The sequence below is a fragment of the Mesitornis unicolor genome, unplaced genomic scaffold (genome assembly GCF_000695765.1).
Source record: "Mesitornis unicolor isolate BGI_N332 unplaced genomic scaffold, ASM69576v1 scaffold6653, whole genome shotgun sequence".
NCBI lineage: Eukaryota > Metazoa > Chordata > Aves > Mesitornithiformes > Mesitornithidae > Mesitornis > Mesitornis unicolor.
The window spans coordinates 13,644-37,460 of NW_010172547.1; the positions used below are offsets into that span (position 1 = coordinate 13,644).

Consider the following 23,817-nt stretch of genomic DNA (forward strand, 5'->3'; position numbering starts at 1 on the left):
AAATGGTTGAATGATCAATAGATCTCTACACACGGTGAAATGAAGGTTTAAAAAGTTTCACTTTCAACAAACAGGGAAGCTGAGGCCCAAGGAGGTGCAGCAGCTTGCTTAGTCCTGTAGCAAATTAATGGCATATTTTCCAGTTTAGTACCTCATCTACTTCTATGTGATTTGTGAATTACAGAAAGAAATAATCCTCAAAGATAATGTGATTTCATAGACTTGGAAAATATTGGTATATCCAAATTAAAAGTTAAATCACTATTTTATTATACTGCTTTCAAATGAAATCTCTAACTGCTGCTAACTATACAAAACACTTCAAAAACTAAGAATACAATCCTCAAGGAAAAGAAAACCAAGGAAAGAGAATAAAATGAGAAAATAACCTTTGAATTTTTATACCTCTTCTAAACAAGGTACAAGAAGTCAGCTTAAGAGAATGAAAACAGAAGATAAAGACCGTAAGACGACGCAAGTATGGAGGAGGAGAGAAAGTGAGCACATGAGAGAGATCTGAGGGGAGGAGTCATGAAGAAAGGTGTTAGGGTAGGGCTTCTCTCCTTACTTGGCACAAGCCACTGATGCACATGTCCAGGGATTCAGTGTAGCACCGGGTCCCGTCCAGAACCTTTGGTGCCAGCTCCACAACCAGAGCCGCTCCTCTGGCCTGGCACTTCAGTGAGCACGGGTTGTCAGGGTCATTGGAGATGGGAAGCCACTCATAAAACTGTCCCTGATACTTGACGTCGTTGTGAGCAGAGCACTGCTGAGCACGAAAATCACCTGCTTCTGGAGGGCAGTCCTGCAGAAAAGAAAGAGGAAAAGGTCAGGAGGTCTATTCGGGACAGCCCATTGCAGTATCATGCAGCTGGCTGTGCTCCACAGCTGCCAGATGTAGAGAGTTTTTCTGTTTAGTCAGAGAAGACTGATTGAAATAGCTACAGCTACACATAATTCAACTGGATAATTATACCGTTCTTTCTTCTTTCTGCAAAAGTATTGGAAGTACATCTAGACCATGTGTAAATATGCTTGGGACATAAGAAATGCACTGTACATGTCTTAACCACAGCCCTGAAATGCTCTTGCTAAGCCTCTTTCCACTTGTGCACATATGTGGATAAGTGTGTGTGCACAGCCACTCTCTTTCAGCCAAATTTTGGTCTTTTTTTGAAGAGAAAGAAAAAAGAATTCTGTGATTTAATTGTTTGTTTATTTAAGCTCCCCTCACTAGCTTTTTTTTTCACCTCAGTGACCTAAATCAGTTGGTAGAGCAACAAGAATCAGAAAAATGTAATACCTATTAGCATTTCTTTAACCTAAGATTTCATAACTTGCATAATTAGCGACTTAGTATTATTTTATTGGGAAAACTTTTTAAAAGTTCCTTTGTTAATCCTTCATGGAGTTCGTGAGACATATAAACCCTACTCTGAATCCAGTACACCTGCTATAAAAAACAAAGAACACTCATACTAGTTTAAGTCTCTTGCTGATAAGAACATGAGGCTTTTCTTATCCAGATACACTTTCTTGTCATCATTTAGCACTGAAAACCGTAAGTCAAGTTCTCAAGACAGCAAGAAGAGCTTCAAAATTATGAGACTTCAGGGAAAAAAAACATTATTTCTTTTTATTTCCTTTCCAGTTTTCAATCCTTGAAGAATGCTACTTCAAGTTTTCCTGTGCAAGCAACCACAAAGGCTGGAGATTCACTGGGTTTTTCTGAAAAGTAACGTTAATTTCTCACATAATTAGAGGAATACAGGAGCTAAGCTTTAGGAAAAACATTAAGCATCATAAGAACCATGACAAAAAAGCAAATATTGGCAATATGGCTACCTCAGATTATTAAGGTCTCATAGTTCTCCACCTTGCTGTAAGGAAATCTGCCCCTCAGTGATACCTAGTCAAATACCATGTGAAATTAATACCTGTTATAACCTTGCTTGAGGACTGTAACATTTTTTTGTAGAGTATCATAAAAGTCAATTATAGATTTGATAGGGAAGGATTTTAATGTATATACAACCACATGAATAGTCAATATAAGATGCCTGTATTCTCTGTCCTCAAAGTACTTAATCCTATAGGAATTCAAGTATCATTAATCACAAATTCATTCACAGACCTCTTATCTTGCTGCTATTGATGCAAAATATGTCTTCTAAGGTTTAAATAATCACCTCTGTTTCTCAGACATTTTTCTACACCTTTATTCACTAATGCTTTTCTGCTTCTTTTAAATAGGGAATATTATTACAGCTTTCACTACAAATGGCATGGGGCCTACATGTGATTTTATGACATTAAAAAATTATTGTTTAGTATTAAGATCTAAAACAAAATCTGTCTTAAAATCAAGCTTTCAAATCTACTCTTGAACCAAATTGGCAGAATCTTGGCTACAAATCTTTCATTTTTTTAACCTTGGCTCAAACCTGGGATAACCAATCTGGCCTCACATTCACTGTGTAATGGCAATGTGGTTATGCCCATTTTGTTTGAATCTTGAATGATGTTGGATCACATCACTCCAAACATTTCTTACAGTGAACTATACACCCATAAAAGCCATGGCCTTATGTTACAGATCTTTGGGTAATTTGCTTTGGGAGCAAATTTTTGTTAATATGTTTTGTATCAGTGTGATGCAGTCCAAAAGTAATGAGTCAAGCTCCAGTCAAAAGTTCTGTTAAATACAAAGGAACAGTGTGCCTGCTACAAAAGGTTAACTAGATAAAGGCATAGGAGAAAAAAGGATTTGGGCTAAATCTAGAAAAAATGCATTAAAAAGCAATAATCCAGAGCTCATTCATCCTTTTTGAAAGTGGAGGTTGAAAGCCCAAGCTCATAACTGGAATTTTGCTGCTGGAGCACTTAAGACAGCAGACAGTTTTTCTATTCATACATTATGGAAGATTAAGAAAAAAAAAAGTAAAATGCTGGAAGTATTTCAGTTAATTTTAAAATCTCAGAAATTCTTCAAGGCAATTAGCCCCTTTTTGTGATCTGGGCAAACTACTGATACAAGATAAACTTTAAACAGCAGCCCAGAGTGAAGAGAGCAGAAAAATATGTGGGAAATTCATTATTCCTCTATAGTTGTGTAATTAGAAAAAAAGTGGTCTTTATGCTCTGCTTTTAAACAGAGGATGAATAAGACAGTTAGTTTGACCCAAGATCTGCTTTAGCTCTATTTTCAAATAGAGAAGAGACAAACAAAGAGGAACACTGTGGCTTTATTTCCCGCACAAAATTGTCTTGTGCATTTTTCTGTCCATAAATGAATATACTCAGGTCTATTGGTTTGGCTTAGGCTTATTGCAGAGATCCAAGCCAACTCTCTTGTTTGGTTCAAGCTTGGCTCTTCCTTCTCAACTTCCTGGCTTGCAATAGCTTTATTTTTACAAAAACAGAAAAGCCCAATCAAGCACACAACATAGAGAGTTCATAATCCTGCTTTGTACTGTATTCAATACTATGTTTGTTGTGTTGAATTTTATTTTTAAATCAAAGAAAGAAACAATGTACAGTCAATATAAAAAACTTTCAGGACACGGCAGGTGACCAGGACCAATGTTAAATACTTTCAGTCTTTGATATCATGATCAAAATAAAACAATGGCTTTAAATAGTAGAGCTTGTGTTTAAAAGTTTTCATGTGCAACTTGAAGCCATTCAAAGAATACATTCAAGCAGTCACAAACACAGACATGCATACTTATCTTGGCACATAGATACGAAAAAGGGTCACAATCTGGCCCACCACTTTTATTCTACTGTAAGCCTGAATCCTAAATCTACCCGAAGGCTTTGAAGATCCCCTTTCCTCAGGGGAGAACTGTTCTTCCAGTTAGGAAAGCACATGTACTTGCATCTACACATATAAAACCTACATCAGCTGTGTAATGCTTTTTTATACTGAAACGGACAATGTCAAGAAAAGCAGTGGTCTGAATATTGCCCATCCTTGGACATGGCCCACTAAGACTGAAAAAGTAAGAACTATATAGAACTTGGCACTGCTTATTAATCTCTTGTCCACATTTTTTGTTTGTTTTGTAGGTTTTTAAACATAGTATTTATTGTTTTGTGTTATATATCAGTGGGGATCAGAGCCTCTTCATGCTGGGCTTTGTCCAGTATAATATAAGATATAGGTCACAGCCTATAAATGAGTATTCTAGTTGCTGAAATAATATATAAGGCAAAGCTAGTGTTTTTCTGCATTATTTGTTCAAGCAGCAAATCGCTATTTTCTTCTTAATATTTTGCACACCTTTTGATAAAAGTGTTTGCCATTTTGAGGCAGTCTTCCTGTGCCTCATTTCTGCAGTGCTGGCTCCTGGACAAGAGAAACTATAGACTCTGACTCCACAAAGTCTTTTCCCCCTTAAAAAAAATCAGTCTGCTTTTGATATGTGCATGGGGGCTTGGTGGAAGTGGATCCTCTACAGCTGCCACCTAGCACTGCTTTAGTGGCCTGAGTGAATTTACATTTTACTCCATCTAAGGATCTGATCTTGGAAGCTATCTGACAGTATGGAGTTTGTTTACCTGCACAACAGGTGGACACACAAGGGTGTGCCCAGTTTGAGACAGCCAGAAGTCATGGGTCAACTCAGTTATAGCAGTGAACCCAAGGTAGCATGTCTTTGCATGGGTTCTGTAGTTTTGCAAGCTATTTTGCTAATCACATCCACATGGCCTGTGTTTGGCTTGGAGTATGTGGCAACACTGGTATCTGCCTGCAAAAGCACTACAGTCCTCTTTCAGCTTACTCCAGCTTTGGTGCAATATTAAAAAAATCATAATGGCTTTATTTTCTTTTGGAAATTATCTGTGGGCCACTGCAGACATGAGGAACCACTGCCATTGCACTCCTTGAACAATCAGAAAAAACTAATGAACTTGAAAGTCTTGTCTAAGTCCATTTATCTTCAAGCTTCCTAGTCACTAAATCTTTTTAAGGATTTCCACTGAAAAGAAAACAACTGTTCCTTCTCTAACTCTGTGAGTCCTAGATGGCTATTTCATGAGCTTTAGCTTGTGAAGGCTCATGAGTCATTCTTGAAACACTAAGCCCGTACTGGATACCGTTCCTCCTATCAGATCAAGATGTCCTCCACTGCAATGAAAGTATATATAATTTTAAAGCTGATCAGAAACCCCTTTGATATACGAAGCCTATTTAAAAATAAACACAAGAGTTTCATCTTCACCTCTTAGGCACCTAATGCTGGCCATATTATTACGGCTTCATTCACTTCCTCACATCCAGCTTTTTTTTAAACTTGACCTCCTATTTGACCCTATTGTAATTCATAAGGCCTATGGAGTTTTGCCATGTTTGAATCTCATTCAAAACAATTTCTATTAATCAACAAACCAGAGGAAAAGATAAGATGAATCCCAGATGTCCTCTCATGGTGATAGGCAGATCAGATTTCATGGGACAAAAGAGGGTCAGGCTTTTTAAAGTTTACTAAGTGGGTGAAATGTGGAAGATCATATCTAGGCTGCGATAGGTGGAACAGTCAAGGAACCTTAAAACAGTTTACGATATATGTGCTTGAATATTTGCAGACGCCAAGAATGATTTACTGTACCTGGAGCTTTTCCTTTATGCAAAAAATTACTAACAACTGAACTACTCTGTGCAGCATCTGACAGAACAGCTTATTGAACAAGTTCCATGACAGATGCATGATGTTTCAGCTGCATTGATTTCCCTGCTGAGAAAGAAAGCCTGAGGTCCTCAAGCAGGGGCTCAGACTATAGCTTTCTCTGACAGCCTCAAGATCCTGCAATATCTGACAGAGAGAAACACGAGAGAAATAGTATGAACAAAGTAAATGGGAAAATATCAGCAGATGCTTCTACTCTGTACTAAATAAACATGGAATAGATAGATTGTTTGGACTACAAAGATTCTTTATGCATTTACATAAAATTGCAGCACTGGGTTTTTTTGCTGTATTTAACAGTCAAAGATTCACAGGTCTGCTTGCTGAGTAGACAGCAAATCCAAAAGTCAAAGCTGCTACCATTAACAACATATTGAAAGCACTTGTTTCCAAGTACAAAGAAATAATCCCTAGATGACACACTGAGGTTTTAAAATGCACCCATTTAGAAGTTAGATGGTAGTTATTGAAATTTACCATTTTGAAGAACAGAAATGTAAACTGACATTAAGTAAATCTGGTATTAGTAAGGACTGGTATTAGTAAGGAGATATGTGTAGTGTTTATATTTATTTATTTATTCAGTAATTTATTTACTGCAAAATGCGAATTGTGAGGTTTGATAGTGAAAGACTTCACCAGAGGGTAAAAAAATTAAATTCAGCTAAACATTTTTGTGCCTCTGAAAAAATTCTGCCTGATAATGATGTTTCTCATACATGCAAGTCAATGCTTCTGAAAATTATGCACTTATATGGAAGTTTAGGTTTGACACTTTCTGATAGGCTGGGCTTTGGTACATGGAAAGAAGAGAATGTCATTTTGTCCAAAGAAAGAGAGAAGGGCAATATCAGTGCTGGTGTGTACAAAATGCACCATGATCTGATAAGAAACAGGGATAGAAGTAGCTTGTCTGAATGCAAGCTGAAAAACGGGGCATGCCATTAGAGCTGGTATTTCAGCCAAGTGAAGAAAGTGAGGTATATATGGAAAAAGAGCTGCGGGCGGTGTTTACAAGTTTTGGTGGTTTGATTAATAGGACCTACCATCTACAGATTTTATCTTACACTTACTGGAACTGCTCTAAAACTTGCCGAAAGAACTAGTAATGTTGTGCAGCTTCCCACATAGTCTGTTTTCATGTCAAACAGCAAAATATCAAGAGCATCTTTATATGTAGTGTTCATCATCATGCTGGCAGGTATAAGCAAGTAAATATGAAAAGCAAAGTCATTTGGGAATGGAGTGCCAGTCTCATGCATCTATTTTTTTTCTGGTTTGATTCAGAAAGCAGTACAATAAAAAGAAAAATATCAGGGAAAAGAAAGATGTTTTCAATCACAGAAAGAGGTTTGGTAATTGAAGAAAATGAAGAGAGAAGGTATGAAGACAGTACTCATTGCAACAAAAGTCCTTCAGATAGATTTTCATGTAAATGGGGGAAAAGAAAGCAAAAAACAGCATAGTGGTGGAAGAACTGAAAAAGAGAAAGAGCAAATGAGGTGACATGACACCCTGCTACAAAAGCTGGAAAGAACCTGGCAACTAGGAATGTGCTTAAAAGAAGGAACAGAGTGTGCTAGCTTGGGGAAAAAAACCCCAACACTCCAGTAAAAAAGTCCTACTTACAGTTTGGAAATGTTTTTGTTTATTTTGCATAATGTTTAGTATAACAACTCAGCTAGATACAAAAACATGTTTTCATTGCATTCAGAGTAATTTTCTAAAGAAAAACAAATGACTCCCCTTATCCTTACATGATTATATTCTAAAATGTCTGGAAACATACTTGGAGTCAATATGAATAGTAAGGAGGAAAAAAGCGGATGCAATTCAACCCTAAATCATCTTCAGATTCCCTCATTCCTTCTTTTACTATTTACACATGTGGCTTCATACCCATAATCTTTCCAGCTTCTGATCAACACCAGGCAATGCAAGTAGTGAACATACTGGAGTGGATATTTTTCTTTTAAGGACTGCTCAGAAGCTTTATAGACAGCACTATCAATGTCTCTTATAGTCTATACTATACAAAATGGTTCACCATCACTAGGATAATACAGGCCACTGAAGAAACAGACACGTCACTCTCTCCCCTTGTCTCTCCTTTTCTTTATCTCATTCCTGCCGCGCCTCCCTGCCCCTCCTCCAGTAATTTAATTTCAGAATGAATTAAAACCAGCTGTAGCAAAATCTTGCAAATGATAGTGCCTATGAAAACGTGTTCATAGGCAGACTCCAAGAAGTATTCTTTGCATTCTCCAATTTCATCTTTGAAACAGAGTTTGCTTTTAGTATATGTGACTACCCATCCTTTCCTGTACAGTCATATAAACAAAATCATGTCAGTTCACAGAAAGACAGTTTGCAGATAATAAAGAGACTGGGTATTTATACAATGACATCAGTCCTCAAGTTATGCACAAGCTAATGGAAATGAAAGTTTGTTTTGTAGGACTCACTGATTTCCACAGTGAAGAATTAAAAAGGAACTTTCCATAATGCATGACAGCTACCTTCATTAGCAGGCCTGGAATGAGGGGATTTGCTCTTATTTTCCTTTAAAGCAACAGACTGTAATCTAACAGATGAAAGCGTAGGTCTCATTGAGCCTGAAAGTCCCATCCTCCTGATTTTTTTGTGGATGAAATCTTAAAAGACAAAGTCTGAGTTAAGAAAAAAACACACAATATTGTGTGGATTTTGTAGACAAACACAGTAGACTTCATTAGAGAGAAAATATATTATTTTTTTTTTTACTATTCTGAGAGACAAAAAGTATTTCAAAGTGGTAGAGTTACACAGTTCAATAACAGAATGGAATTCAGTGCAGAGATGCACACTCGGTGTTCCCAAACTGCCTTAGGTTTTCACTGGTGCTGCACAAGGTATTTCAAAGTGGTACCTAGCTCCAGAAACACAGTGCTGAGGACCACCACAGCTGTGGCAGGATCCTACCACAACTTCTGATGCTGATCATGGTGGCAGTGCCCTCACAATGAACAATGACTAGTGCAGAGTATCTCAGATTAGTAAAGATCATAAGTGGAAGGGCACAACATCTGAATCGAAGACTCAACATACTTTAAAAATAGAAAATACTTTCCCCTGAAATCAAATGTCTGCAAATAGAATACAGACAAGTACTTTTCTTATGACATAAAATGGTATTTGGAGGGTCTGGTCAAAGTATGATGCAGTCAGAAGGTTGAAAACATTTTATTTATTGCTAAATCTGCAAGTTTATTAAAAAAAAACCCAAGTGAAAACTCATGTAGTCATTTTATTAAGTAAAAAAGCAATGTAGCACAATTCATTCTTTACCCTTTCTGAAAAAAGGGGTTAAAATCATAAATACAGTCCTGGGTCTTCATAATTCAGTGGCAAAACTACCACTGATTTCAGCACAGTAAAGTATTTTGAAAGCTTCAGTTTGGATTATTTGGAATGAAATAATTAAGTGAGTTCTGCAGCTGCATGCCTTACTGCTATGCTGGAAAGTCTGAAGCCAGTAGTGCTAAATACGAGGTATGTAATGAAACTGCCTGACAAAACTGCAAGTTTTAATTTTGAAGGAAAACTGTTCATTTCCATAATAGAACCTAAGCTAAAAATAACATTTTAAAGTTATTCCTTATCTTGGAAAGTTGAGCAGCAATTTCAAAGTAAGGGCTGGTTAAACCCCAGCCTCTCATCAGGTTGATCAGGAACAGCTCACAGCAGCAGAGCAGGATGCTGGTTTGTCTCACTGCTCTGAGCATACATAAGGGCAGGTCAGAAGGAGAAGGAGATTGTCATAGTGTGCTGCATTCACAAACCAAACCAAAACTGACGGGTCTAACTGTAGTCCAATTCGCCTTTAGTAGCATCTTTTTTTCTTTTTCTTTTTTTTTTCTTTTTGTGTCATATTTCAGAGAGCTACAGCATACAACTTGACAGGCACAAATTTAACCTTCCCATTCCCTCCACTGTTTTGGTTTAGCCTAAGTGCCTCAAAGATGGAAACTAGACTGTTAGTTAGCCAGCAGACCTATTTATTAACTAGTCGAGTTGTTGCCAGTTAGTGAAGCAGATGTCTAGACTGATGAGAGATTTCAGGAACCCAAAGGATACACTCAGAACAAATTTCAGAGGAACTCTTTACTGCATGGGAGACTATGACTCAGATAGAAGCAGTTTCTTTCATTATGAACTGTGGTCTATTGAAGAAAATAAAAGCTAAATATGAGGGAACATATTCATTTATATAACTTATAAACTTTTAAACTTTATTAGACAAAGCACCTATTGAAAAGCTTCTGAATATGTCCCTATCAGCCATAAGAAAGCTTGGCCCAGTGCACGTTTGATGTAATTTTCCATCTTCACTGGTTAAACTGACATTTCTCCATGTAATTTGAGAGCTTTTACTATTCTTGGCACCCAATAAAACTTTCCATATGAAAGTCTTTATATCCATTTTCACCAGTGAAAACAGTTTCACTTTGGTGAGCAAAGAAATTGAAGTTTCTCATTTTGTTGTATTGAAAACTATATTCACCATAAATAAAAAACAAGAAAGAGCCCTTGGAAAGGCCAAAACACTGGGTGCGGGCTATCTAAAACTGCTTTTCTAAGACATGCAATGGAATTCCAATACTGGGAAGGCACAGGTGAACAGAAACGTATGTCTCTTACTAACTTGTCTTCCTTAACAGCTTAATCCTCCAGCCTGACAGACTGTTGAATTGGAACCACCTGGTTATCAAACTAATTCTGGGAACACAAGTGGTCTTGGTTCTGCCAGGGAGGTTGTAAAGACCAGCTCTGAAGTTTCACTGACACTTTATTTGGAAAGGCTGTGACTGCAATCCCTTCCAATCAGGTTTAACATCATGCTATGCCATAATCTCTCCAGTTCTTCAAGAAACTGAGAAAGGTCTGTCTGCAGTCCTGTGGCATGAAGGCAGTTTAGATAGCAACAGTATTCTTCCTATCACATTACCAAATTATTTTATGTAATAGGGATGTGACTGTCATATGTGATGATTTGTAGCATATCAAAGTGATACTTCACTTACCACATTGCTGCATGTCCTGTACCGGATGTTTCTCCCTTCACAGGTCCTGTGTCCAAAAGTTAAAAACAAATCCAAAACCATTAGTATCTGAATATAAAAACAAACACATAATGTTTATTGTGTCAGCACCTTTCCTGCAAAGATCTCTAGTCACCTAATCCCCCACCAACCCTTTTCCCCAAAGCAAAGGGCTCTCTGTCCCTATACGGGTATTGAGGTATGAATTCTACAAATCCTCAGTTTCCTACCTGTGCTTTAAAAATTATTTTCTAGAAGACAGCATCAGTTTATAAACAAAGATGGACGTCAGAATACAGAAATTAGCGGTAAATTAACACCTGAATAATGTTAATTATGCCCTGTGTCCCCCAGCTCTCCACAAAGGAATAGCCCAGGTGCACACCTTAGCACTGACACAGTCTGAGCAGCTGAGCTTTGTCTGCTGGGGAGCAAGCCATGCACAGTGAGGAAGGAAACCTGCCTGCAGTGGTGTGAAATGACAGCCTAGCAGGACAAGGGTTTTTTCCCAATTTGACATGAGGGGAGGAGGAGAGCATGAAAATTCCACCCTGCCTCCATCCACCAGCCCCTTACTACTCCCAGATCCCTCCCAGCTGCAGAACAGCATCCAAAGAGCAGATGGGCCCAGCAGAGATCAAGGAGAGCACATACCCTGATGTGTGCATTCCATGGCTCTCCTTCTTTTCCCCCACAGCAGACCCATACCAGCCCTGATGCTGATAGGGCTCCGAGAAGAAAGGTCAACACCCAGATATCTTTTTAGCACTCAGCAGCATGTGTTCCAAGTATTTGACCTTAGGTGAAGATTCATGTGTTTCTTCAGTTCAGACAGCATACTCTATGGAGGTCCGCAGTACAAATCAGAATGCAGGGCTTGGCTTTTAAAGATTATCCTTCAACAGAATAGAATTCCTTACATTTTTAATTTCTTAATTTCACAATATTTTTCCCCCTCTTTCTTTTTTTTTTGGCCAGGATTTAGCAAGCACACATTCCTTGAGGACTAAATGCCTGCCAAGACCAAAGTTTTAAATCCAAACCATTCTGAACTATCCAAGAGAAAGGACAGCATCTGCATGCATTTGTGTCATTCTTTTTTCCTTTTTTTTTTTTTAAACCAGAAAATCCATTTCTATACTGAGTTAACTCTAAAATAAATCAAATAGATTTCCTTTAAACTACTGAAGTCATCCTTCCTCCCACCTTTCTCCATAAGACTTAACTGTGAAATTCCTTCAGTAGTAATTTACATGTATGTGAGTACAAAATTAGAGCAAAACACAGTTTTGCAAATGTATCACAGTGATGTAAATGATCACAAGAGAAGATAAATAAATAAATAAACCCTCTCACTTTTTCAGAAGAAATGTAATCAGAAAGGTAACACATTCTATTTTGTAGCATTTGGCATATTGATAATGCTATTAAAATCACAATAGAAATACCACTAATCTGATGCTTTTGTAATGTTATATAATTAATGTAATTAAACTTTGGTCATTGCAAGCATGCAGAGAAGTGAAAAGTGTGCACAGAGTAAGTAGCACTAGGAAAAAAAAACAGCTTTAGCAGTACAATAATACAAATTATATTCATAATAAGCTATGAACTAAAAAATGATAAAAAAACCCAACCAAGCAATGCCCCCACTGTCTCAGTTATTCCTGAGCAATATAGACAAGCTAGTAGAGATACTATGGTGCAGGCCAAACCTGTTTACACTCTGCTACATTCAAGAAAGGTACAGATTTACACTGGTAGGTAGCATAGAAAAAAGCATATTGTGCAACATTCAGGCAGTTCTAGTGTAGGCCTTGTACACCACACTGAATAGCTTGTTCAGCAAGCTTGATACACGCTCCACCTGTCTCTCAGAAACGCTGTTGAACCCATTAGACATCTCTTTGCTTCACACAGGCCTGCTGTTAAGAAAATTTCAACTACAATAATTTATTAACCTCAAAAACATTGAACTGCCAGGGAAATTTAAGCTTTGTTTCTATCAGCTGCCTCATGGTTTCTTCTTTTCACGGTTTCTTCTTTTCACAGTTTCTTCATATTGTCTGTTTTGAAATGAAAAAACCCCACTTATTTTCCACTTATTCTTTGCATTAAGGAAAAGAATATGTACTTTCATTAGACATATGCCACAGAACTATTCAGATTTTTCTTCCAATTTCTCTCCTTTGGCTAATGGTCAGGGCTGTTCAAAGAAAATGTGCAATTCTAGATGCAGCTAGTGCTGTGATGATTCATGAAAACTAGGAACCACTCTTGGAAAATTCCCCTTGTCCCCTCTTCAAGACCAAACTTTGAGGTTTTGTTGTTTAAGTTCATTAGTTTCCCAGTTATCACTCATCAATCAAACGCAGACAACCTTCTTTCAGGCTGCACTGTTATATTTTCACAACGGATTTTCAGAGTAGTTTGTGTTTCAGACCTACACTGCTTCAGGACAGTATTCCAGATTATTTTAAACTCAATTATCTACTTTTGGATTCATAATCATAGGATGTATAGAAAAAAGAAAAATTATTAAAAAGACTGAAAAAAATTAACTAGCACATTTTGCTTTTTAAAAGTAAGTCCTGTTTCTGACCCTCTCTATGCCTAAAATACGGAAGCTGAAACCATCTAGTGAACTTAATCCTGCTACAGTGAAATACGCAGCATCTACATGTATGTTTTCTAGGCAGGGTTGGAACTAATGGTATGGGTCCCATAGCTCAGCACGGATGCTTCGCAAAATGCCACAGCACACAGCATTTAACATGCAAGGAATGACCACAGCAGATTAGTGAGACCATGTCAGGAGACACAGTCACCACAAATCCTCTGACATATGCAGGGTATAAATGAGAAGTTACATCAACGAGCAGTACAGACAGACACTTGGAAAAGTCAGAAGTCACCCAAAATGCTAAGTTCATCTTGCAGAGCACACAAGGAGTGGGAGCAGTAAGAGGAACTTCTACAATCTTCTCTGTTATTAATACACTGCAGGGGATTTTGCAGAGGAAAAAAGTAGCTGAGGGTTTGGCTTAACACGCAGTTATTATCATGTGAATATGAAAGAAACCAAGCTATTGGGAATCACGTTTCATTCTTCAAACCTAGTCACTTGTTTCCAGTAAATTTTCTGAAAGAGGTTAGAAACTTTTAATATATTAAAATATTCACTTCTCTTAATGTAAACAACCCGAAACTCTGGTATTTATTCCTCCAGGCTCCAGTTTGTGGAGGGACTTAGTTCAAGTCCCTTCGCCCCCATCAAAGGTCTAAAGTAGATGTGTATTTGTGCTCAGCTAGAGTTAGAAGCCTTGCAATATTCCATGCCAGAAAGAATAGTAACCCCATGCCAAAGTTGCCTTTATCTGTAATTACCACAGATGAGAAAGAGATTTGCAGGGGAGGACCTCATCAACTCCTGCTACTCTCAGCAGTCATCAAAGTTTGAAATGCTTTTCTTAAGAAAGTCTCCACATAAGCAAGCAACTATGAGCCACAGATGGGTTATTTTTGTGGATGTGAATTTTGATGCAACCATTAACTACAGGGATTTGAAAGCTGATGTAACATTGGACAATCTTCACTCTCCTTTATTTTCAAACCCCTTGATAACCACTCTTCTGGGACAGAATCCAGTTTCTGCACTGTACCTGTGAGAAAAGTATGCTGCTGGCCTTTCTCCTCCCATGAGATCTTACACCATCTGCATCTGCCTTCTCCTTCTCATGATGCCAGCAAGTATGGGGCTGTGCTACACACAAAGTAACACCATCTTGCATTTCTCTTTCCTCATCCTGTTCCTCTTAACTCTTTAAAAAAAATGTTATGACTCCCACTCCCTAATATCAGAAATGTTACAGGAATAGCTAGCTTTGGGCATGGATAGACAAGCCAAGTTTCCCTGGCAAATTTAGTTACAGATATTATGAATATTCTTTCTGCAGGAGTAAAAATAAATAAAATCAGGAAGCAAAATACCACCTTGAGTCACTACACGAAGGAAGCTGGCTAGGCAAATAAAAACTAAAGACCTACTTTTTGGATAAATAATGTTTTCCACAATCTTGTTATTAGGAAATCAAAGATTCTGATGTAAATAATGTATCGTACTTAGCATGAATGGGCCCATGTGAATGTTATGAAGTTCAACAAGGCCAAGTACAAGGTTCTGCACCTGGGTGGAGTATCAATACAGTATCAATACACTCAGTGATAAATAGACTGAAAGCAGCCCTGCAGAGAAGTATTTGGGGATACTGGTGGATGAAAAATTAAGTATGAGGCAGCAATGTGTACTTGCAGCCCAGAAGGCAAATTATATCTAGGCTGCATCAGAAGAAGCATGGCCAGGAGGGTGAGAGATGTGATTCTGCCCCTCTGCTCTGCTGTGGTCAGACCCCACCTGGAGTAACTGCATTCAGTTGTAGGGTCTCCAGTACAAGAAAGACACTGACCTGTTAGAGCGGATCCAGAGGAGGGCCATAAAAATTACCAGAATCAGAGGTCTGGAACAGCTCTCCTATGAAGAAAGATTGAAAGAGCTAGGGTTGAAGACAGGTTCATAAGGGGCAAGTACTGTTTAACTAACTTTTCCTTTTATGACAAGGTCACCAATCTAGTTGACCAAGGGAAGCCAGTGGATGTGTTTTTCTTTTTGATATTTTCAAAGCTTTTGATACTGTCTCTTACATTATCCTTCTGGACTAAATGTCCAGCATACAGCTACACAAGTCTATAATATGTTGGATGAACAATTGGCCGGTGGGTTGGACTCAAAGAGTTATAGTAAATGGGGTCACATCAGGCTGGCAGCCAGTCACTATTTGAGTTCCCCAGGTCTAAATTTTAGAACCAGTGCTCTTAAATGTTTTTATAAATCATCTGGAGGCAGCAATCAAATGTACTCTAAGTTTACCAACAATACCAAATTAGGAGGAGTTGTGGAGTCTCTTGAGGATAGAGAGGCCTTACAGAGAGATCTGGATAGACTAGAGAGCTGAACAATCATCAACTGCCTGAAATTTAATGTGAACAAGTCCCATTTCTCCACCTGGGATGGCATATACATACAAACTGGTTATACATACAAACTGGGGGATGAAAGGCTGGAGAGCAGCCCCACAGGAAGATATCTGGGGATTTGGGTTAATGGCAAGTTCAATATCAGTTAACAGTGTGCCCTGGCATTTAAGGTGTCCTGGAGTGCATCAAGCACAGCATTGCTAGCTGGCTGAGGGAGGTGACTGTCCCACTCTACACTGCACTGGTGCAGCCCCACCTCAAGTACTGTGTGCAGATTTTGGACGCTTCAGTATAAGAAGGACATCAAACTACTAGAGTGTTTTCAGAGGAGGGCAGCCAAGATGGTGAAAGGTCTTGAGGGCAAGACTTATGAACAGTGGCTGAGGCCACTTGGTTTGTTCGGCTTGAAGAAGAGAAACCTGAGGGTGACCTCATCATAGATTACAACTTCCTCATGGGGGCTAGCAGATGGGGCGGTGCTGACAGGACATGAGGTAACAGAATAAATCTGCATCAGGGGAAGTTCAGATTGAACACTGGGAAAAGGTTTTTCACTAAGAGGGTGGTTGGTCACTGGAACAGGGTTCCCAGGGAACCGGTCATGGCACCAAGCCTGTGTTCAAGGAGTGCCTGGACGATGCTCTTAGTCATATAGTTTATTTTTAGGTAGTCTTGCGAGGAGCAGGGAGTTGATAATCCTTATGGGTCCTTTCCAACTTGAGGTATTCTGTGGTTCTATGAATCTATGTTTGGCCTGGAGAAAAGAAGGCTTCAGGGCACCTTACTGCAGCCTTTTAATACATAAAGGAGGCTTATATGAAAGATGGAGAAAGACTTTTTACCAAGGCCTGTACTGACAGGACAGAGGACAATGATTTTAAACTGAAAGAGGATAGATTCAGGCTGGCCATAAGGAAGATTTTTTTTTTACCATGCATGTGGTGATGCACACTGGAACAGGTTGCCCAGAGAAGTTGTGGATGCCCCATCATTGGAAGTATTCAAAGTCAGGTTGGACAGGGCTTTGAGCAAACTGTTCCAGTAAAAGATGGCCCTGCCCATGGCAGGGGGTTTGGAGTAGATCCAACTCAAACCATTCTATGATTCTATGATTAAATAAACATTGACCCTCATGTATGTGAAGGGGATGACTATGGAACTAACAAAAAAGCCATCATACTGGGCTTTACTCTGTGAAACTCTGCTGTATCTAGAGTAAACTCACTGAAATAAAAAGAATGGAATACGGCAATACATTATACCAAAAAGATGGTGCTAGAAGAAAGAGAAAAGGAAAAAATGCCTTTATTTAATACTTAGTCTGAACCAAAACCTGAATGACTGTTTAGAAATTTTAAGGATAAGTAAATAGTGTTTGTCAAAAACTAAATAATTTTCACAGTGATATCAGTATAAACTACTTGTTTCTGGCTACCTGATGTTTGTTGAAGTCATGTTGAATGCTACCTTCCGGATGCCATTCAATCTCTTCTAAAGTTTTGCTTATACTGTAGGCTATAGTGCAAGAAATGACCAATGTAACCTGAAGGTAGCTAGCCTAGTTCCAAAGTTGGCTATTTCTAGAGGTCTAGCTAAAAAAAGCATAGAGACCAGAGAAAGCTGACACATCTATTGGTCTTGCAGAGAAAAGTCTTTCCTTCTAAAGGTACACTTAAGCTCATTCCACAATTTCATTTTAAATTCTGGAAGTTTGATGAGGGAGACAGTCCAGATTTAAGAATTTTGTTGGAAGTGTTATATAGACAATGATCAGCTGCAGCTCCAACAGCACTCCAACCCACACAAAGCTTTTACTCTGGGTAGCTTCTGTCACCCTTGGAGTTTAAGGTTGGCAGTATATCTATTCAAAAGTAAGGCAGACCTTTGAATTTTGCTGTACATATTGCTGAACAAAATAGAGTTTATTCCAATTTTTACTTTTGAAATTCTTTGCATTATTCAGAGCCACTGGATGATTTCTAAGTAACAGCTGGCATTAAATGGCACTCCTTAAACTCTTAGTAAAATGTGACTGTCTAGTGTAATTAAAATAACAAAAATAAAATTTGAGAAAAATAGAGAAAAATAAGGAGAATTTTTTCATAGTTTCTGACTATTAATTTTCATGCATTTATTCTCTCACATTTGTCACTGCAGTATTTTTGTTTTCATAAGAAACTTCAAAAAACTTAAAAACACTAAGTCTCTTTAGCTTTAGATTTGCACATAGAACACATACTGCAGATATACAGAAACCAACTACAGTTGCAAATGTTTTTCAGTTGCTCGCTGTCCAAGAAAGGCAGAAAAAAAGCTCAAGAATTAAAGAAGTGCCTTCCAGCAAAACAATGGCAAGAGGTCTCTTCATAATCCAAGTAGAGAGAAAATACAATACCAGATCTCACCTGGCCTGCTGTATCACAAAGATAGTATAGAGAACATATTGCAAAAGTACTGATCCCAAATTTGAACATGTCTGAGCTTGGATCTGGATCCAAATTTTGCAGCTGGTCTTTACAAAATGAATGTGCTGTACAGGAACCAAGGTTCCTCATACTTTGACGAAGTTTAAACTGGAATATGAATCATGTGTGTTAGCCCGGCTTCACTGAAATGCTCAAGCTTTCTTGTGTAAAATCTATTGCCTGGGGCTTTAGAGAATCAAATAATAACTGCTTTTTTATAGGCTTTTTATAGGCTTACAGAAATTTAAGGCTTACAGAAATTTCATATCATGTGAAGGCCTGGCTGATCTAATTATTTTCATTTAAATCCCATAACAGATTTATTGAAAGAATTATGATTATATAAGAACTCTTCCAGTGAACCTGGACTTATGAACGGTACATCATCCAAGTGAGGGCTTCACAGACATTTTTGTTAAGTAGGCTGCTTCTCAACAGAGAGACAGATTTATGGAGACCTTATTCATCACTCATCTACAGGTACAATACTGACTACTGTTCATTATAACACAGATAAGTTTCTCATCCGAAACACCATCAAAACATCCCTGTGACAACTCTAGCAACAGATTACAGTGGAAAACAACACTAAGAAAGCATTTTGTATATGTTTTAGCTACTTCACTGAGGTGCAGAAGCCAGAAATAATGTGACTAACTGGATCTACAAAGACTACTAGCAATCACTCCACAGATTACAGCACTGATCTAAATTGTGTGCAATTTGCAGCTTTTCATAGTATTGGCTCAAATTTAAGATTGCCACTTGCTGCTTTTGCCATTAGGAAGAGTTAGAACTGTAATCTTCCTTGAAAAATGGAAATGTTCCTCCATCAAATGAGAGTAGGAAATGATCTTATAATTACCAATTCGACTAATCCCAGAGTAAACAGAATAAAAATTTCCTTTTTAAAATGCTGCTAGATGGCACGGCTTTCACCAGAAGCATCTACAAACGAAATATACTCAAAATTTCTTTCAGATGTTGAATATCACCCAATATAGCATGAAGAATGTCCTCTGTAATGTAAACCAGCTACAGTTACCAACTGAAGCACAGAGCAAGCCAGCTATTGAAATATCCTGAAGGTCAATTGCAGGAAGTAATACACTAAGGTAGCACACAGATATAGTTTTGATCAGGGTAATGAGAACCATCCTCCAAAATCATTTGGTAACACAGACAACCTTAGAATTTTGTGATATTGACTGCACTGCCATTGAGTGACACAGTATGCTTCATAAGAATGCTATTTACTTCCGTGGATGTATTCAGCAATGATGACAGCATTTGTGCAAAAAGGTTTATGTTCTTTATTCTACAGATCTTAAGATAGCAAAGGGCTTCTTCTAGAAGTCAAAAAACCCATAATATTTAAAATTATCTTTCTGACCAACATAGGAACATTTTGTAAAGTGGCATAATTTGCCTTATTCAGTAGTGCAAGGGTTAGAGCAGACTGCACTTCTATCATTGCACAATAGCTGCAGTAAATTATGTTAGCTTCTGTCTGATAAAGAAGCAACCCAAAAACTAGAAAAAATATTCCATTGCAATTTTCACTCAGGAAGTTTAAAGTACCTTTTATCTGTGCTAGATATGAAAAACTTCAGAATACTCTTGCAGTCTAAGCCCCTGAGAGAAACAAATCTGTTACTGTAGATTGAAACTAGGGGCCACATCCACATGTTTGGACTAAATTCTAAATTCAGGTATGAAGCAGTAATGCAACAGTAGGCAATGTTTTGGTGTCAAAGGTATATACAGCTGAAACTTTAAACAGTATTTTTTAAATATGTAGTATTTGATGTATCCCCTTTCAGTGTTAGTCAGTGGTGGTCTAATGGATTCTTACCCTATTATTTAACTTCAAATTAACATGAATAACACACATCCATTCCATCATCGTCTGTCAGGCACCAAACCATTTCATGCTTGATTTATGAACTGATAATCCACGTGATCAAAATGAGAAAATATTACTCCTTAATGAAATAAATCAAATTTATTTTTGGTTACTTCTATCTTATGAAAAATGTCACATAAAAATGTCGCATAAAATTGACCTAATTTTAGCTGATTTTGCTAGTTTATTAAACCTAACTTCAGAAAATATGTCTTGGTGGCTATTTTACTGATCAACCGAGTCAAACTGCAATAAAACTGAGAGTAATTTATGCAGATACACTGTTTTCATCCTGCAGAACACAATTGCAGTGGGCTGAACAACCAAAGTGGTGAATGTGGGGTTCTCTCACATTACCTAAAGGCAGCCATCAGCTGAAGGAAGGAAGGGAGATACTTAAAAAGGGGAAAACAATACATTCCAGAAAGTAATAAAGCCAGTATGAAGCATCTAAACAAAGCTGGGATTGTGATGTTCTCATGTGTGTTCCCTCTTTTCTGTGTTTTTTCTTTTTTCTTTTTTTTTTCCCCCCCTAAAATCTCTGTCACTTTTGTTACTGAGGGAAACCTGTCAGGAAGATGTTAATGATGTTTGTCTTGACTTTCTTCTGTTATTAAACATATCCTCCTCATCTAATGCTGGAAAACCTCCACTCTGTTCAGTAGTTTACACGATTTCTCAGAGGTAAGCATGATGATCTCAAATTTTGACCTGTTCAATCCAGATTCAGTATCCATGGGGTTCCATAACCAGCTTAGCACTCTGCTATACACTCATACAAAGTGTTCCTGGCTTCAAGCTTCTGCTGGAAACAGCAGCAACAGGTAGGGTTTCTAAGAAGACTGAAAAAAAAAAAAGACTACATATCTATTACCCGCTAAAATCATTCCCAAAACTCTAGAACATCCTTCTCTTCTGTTACCTACAACTTCATTTTAATAGAAAGTAATGATGAATTTGGAAGATGCTAGGAAAAAAAACCAAACCGTATTTCTCTTCCTGCCAAGTCTAGAAACAGTAAAAACCTATCAATATTAGTGCAGGACTTGTCAATGTGTAAAGTACAATTCCAGAACACACAGAGTATTTTTAGGACCAGGATGGGTGAACTTAGCATAAGAGAATTTATAATTTCTTGTATGATTTGAAAATGTATTCGGATACAAGGAAATCAAACAAATGCACATGAATTTCAGATATCTAAAGGACATTCAGCCATTTACTACCCTGAGTTTTCTTGAATCAACATGCACATTTATTAATACATGGATTGAAGGCATGTGAGTACTATCAGTCACTATGCTGAATGACAATCTCCAGCTGTGCTGTGCAATAGACAGACCACAAGAAATAATAGCCAGATTCTAATGAAGAGGGCAAAACCCATATTGCAGTGTCTCTCCACCTTCTCTGTCTGTGTATTTCCAGTGTCCCTGTAGGCAGTGTCCAATAGCTAATAAAACTCAGTTCTCTGAAGAACCACAACAGTTGCTAGTTTGGCCTTCAAAAAAAAACAGGAATGGTCTATCGTTCTGGTTCTCCTCTCTACACATTTTGACCAGCAGTGCTGCAAGACAGTTCATGATGGAGAGGAGACAATGAGGAGTTTCTCTTTCTTGAGCTTTGTATTAAGGAAAAAAAAAGGAGAGAGAGATATGGAAACTGAAGGGCATAACATCATGAAATTATGAAAATAAATACTTCTTCACCCAATATATAATTAGTCTGGGAGCTTCACTTTCAAGTGAGTTGAAGCAAACAACTGTAACATTTAAAGGAGGTCTGTCCTTTATGTAGGTATATATAGAGGTATAAAGAGTTAATGTCAACAAAAAGCATGAAAAGTGTCATACTTTGGGGTTTTGCCCAGTCTTTAACTACTAATTATCAAAATACTATCTTCCTGGGGCTTATTCTGCCACTGGAGTGACCCAGTGCTACTTGCTGTCAAAGTGGCATATCAGGACACATGGTTGACTTGGGCTGACAACGTCTGTCTGTGTGACTGTCTGTGTGACTGATGTATTTATTTATGTAGCTATCATACTAAATATCCTTACTATAATTAGGACCAGTCGTTCTAATGAAATGTACTTTTAAACAACTTCTACCCTGAAATGTTTGCCATCTAAAACACTAGAAAACAGAATTTCTCACTAACACTTTCCATTCTTTCATCACAGCTGCGAAGGCCTAACACAAAACATGTTCCCAAAACAAACAACACAAGCACTAACATAACTTTGGCAAACAAAAGCTGGAAAGAAAACTGGTTTCCTTTATTTAGCTGCATATACCTAACAGCTTTTAGGAATGGGCAATTAGTCTTTGCGCTTCTTCAAAGCAGAGGCACTGGGCTCTCTCTTTTCATGGAATGCTCTGAAAGTCACCTCACACAAGACTAAAAGACATAAGGCATTATGAACATTCCTCCCAGGATGAGAAACATTTAGGATTAATTTGTTCCAAAACATCCAAATATGTTGCCAGTTTTTATTTGCCAGAAGTATCTAGTATTATGCTTCATGCTGCTATGAAATTACACACAGCAAATACAAGAGATAAACTGTACCAACCAAGAAATTGTCCCAGAGAGGTGGACATTTTGTTCTAGCCATGCCAGATTTGAAATACTCATGCACACAAGCTTATTTTCAAACCTTCAAAGTCTGGAAGAATTCCTTGCCCTGCTCCCTTTCTGCTCTTTTCTTAGTGAATTAAAATGCTTGCCTAGCACAAAAATTAATAATTTAAACCTTTTATTTCATTAGCAGTTGCACACGGACTAGGAAAAAGAAAAAACTATCACACATTTGATACTGTCCTAATTCCAGGTAAAATTTTATTACTTATGATTTACTGCCACTTGCTAGCAAAAGTTGTGCTCCTAATTAAACCCCTGAATCCTATCCTGGAAACAAGGGGCTTCCATGTCTGAATGTCTAAAGTTTACAGCTGGTTTCTTCAGGCAACAAACATTGCTTATGTACTGACAGGACAGTAGCAAGGTATTGTATTAAAAACAAGTACTGCGTGATTTATGAGTTTATCTCCTGTTCCACTGGGGTAGCTTCAAGGACATCCCAAATAGTACAAGAATCAAAGAGAAGCAGATGGGGAGAGCCTGCCCAGAAGGAGTGGATTACACTCACATACTGTAGAGCACTGTGACTGCTACCACTACTGTCATTGAGGAAACTACTGAGGCAGTTCTCAGTGAGGGAACAGAGGTGTAGTCAGTAAGATCCTGTATTACTCAGATACCCCAGATCTCCTGATATGCCTGGATTAACGTTTACATTAAAGAAACATATAGAAGGTCACTTATCTTCCTAAGTTTGAAAAGAATAAACTGTGATTAATAATAATTAAGTTAATCAATATAGTTATTAATAATCAATATAGCTATTAATAAATGATCATTAATAATTAAAGATAATGCTTAAAATAGTAATTTTAAAAATCAGAATTAATAATAATTAATGTTTAATGATTAATAATTAATAATTAATAGTTGTTAATAATGATCAATAAGTTAATAATTAATAAGTTCATGTCCTGGCAATTTTAAATTTTGAGGTGTTTTGTAGAACCACTATTTGCTATGGAACTAACAAAAGATGAGAATTTGGCTCCAC

The 23,817-nt window shown here is 37.7% G+C and overlaps 1 protein-coding gene across 1 annotated transcript in view; it reads right to left on the reverse strand.

Moving 5' to 3' along the window:
- Positions 1-568: 568 nt before the first annotated feature.
- The window catches only part of LOC104537515 (ADAMTS-like protein 1), a gene marked incomplete at its 3' end in the record, with an annotated part of 39,197 nt that continues 15,948 nt past the window's right edge, over positions 569-23,817 (reverse strand). Inside the window, exons 3-4 of the mRNA XM_010180417.1 lie at positions 10,757-10,802; positions 569-805 (exon numbers count right to left, since the gene is read on the reverse strand). Coding sequence (XP_010178719.1) covers positions 569-805; positions 10,757-10,802 — 283 coding nt within the window. The remainder of the gene's footprint in view (positions 806-10,756; positions 10,803-23,817) is intronic.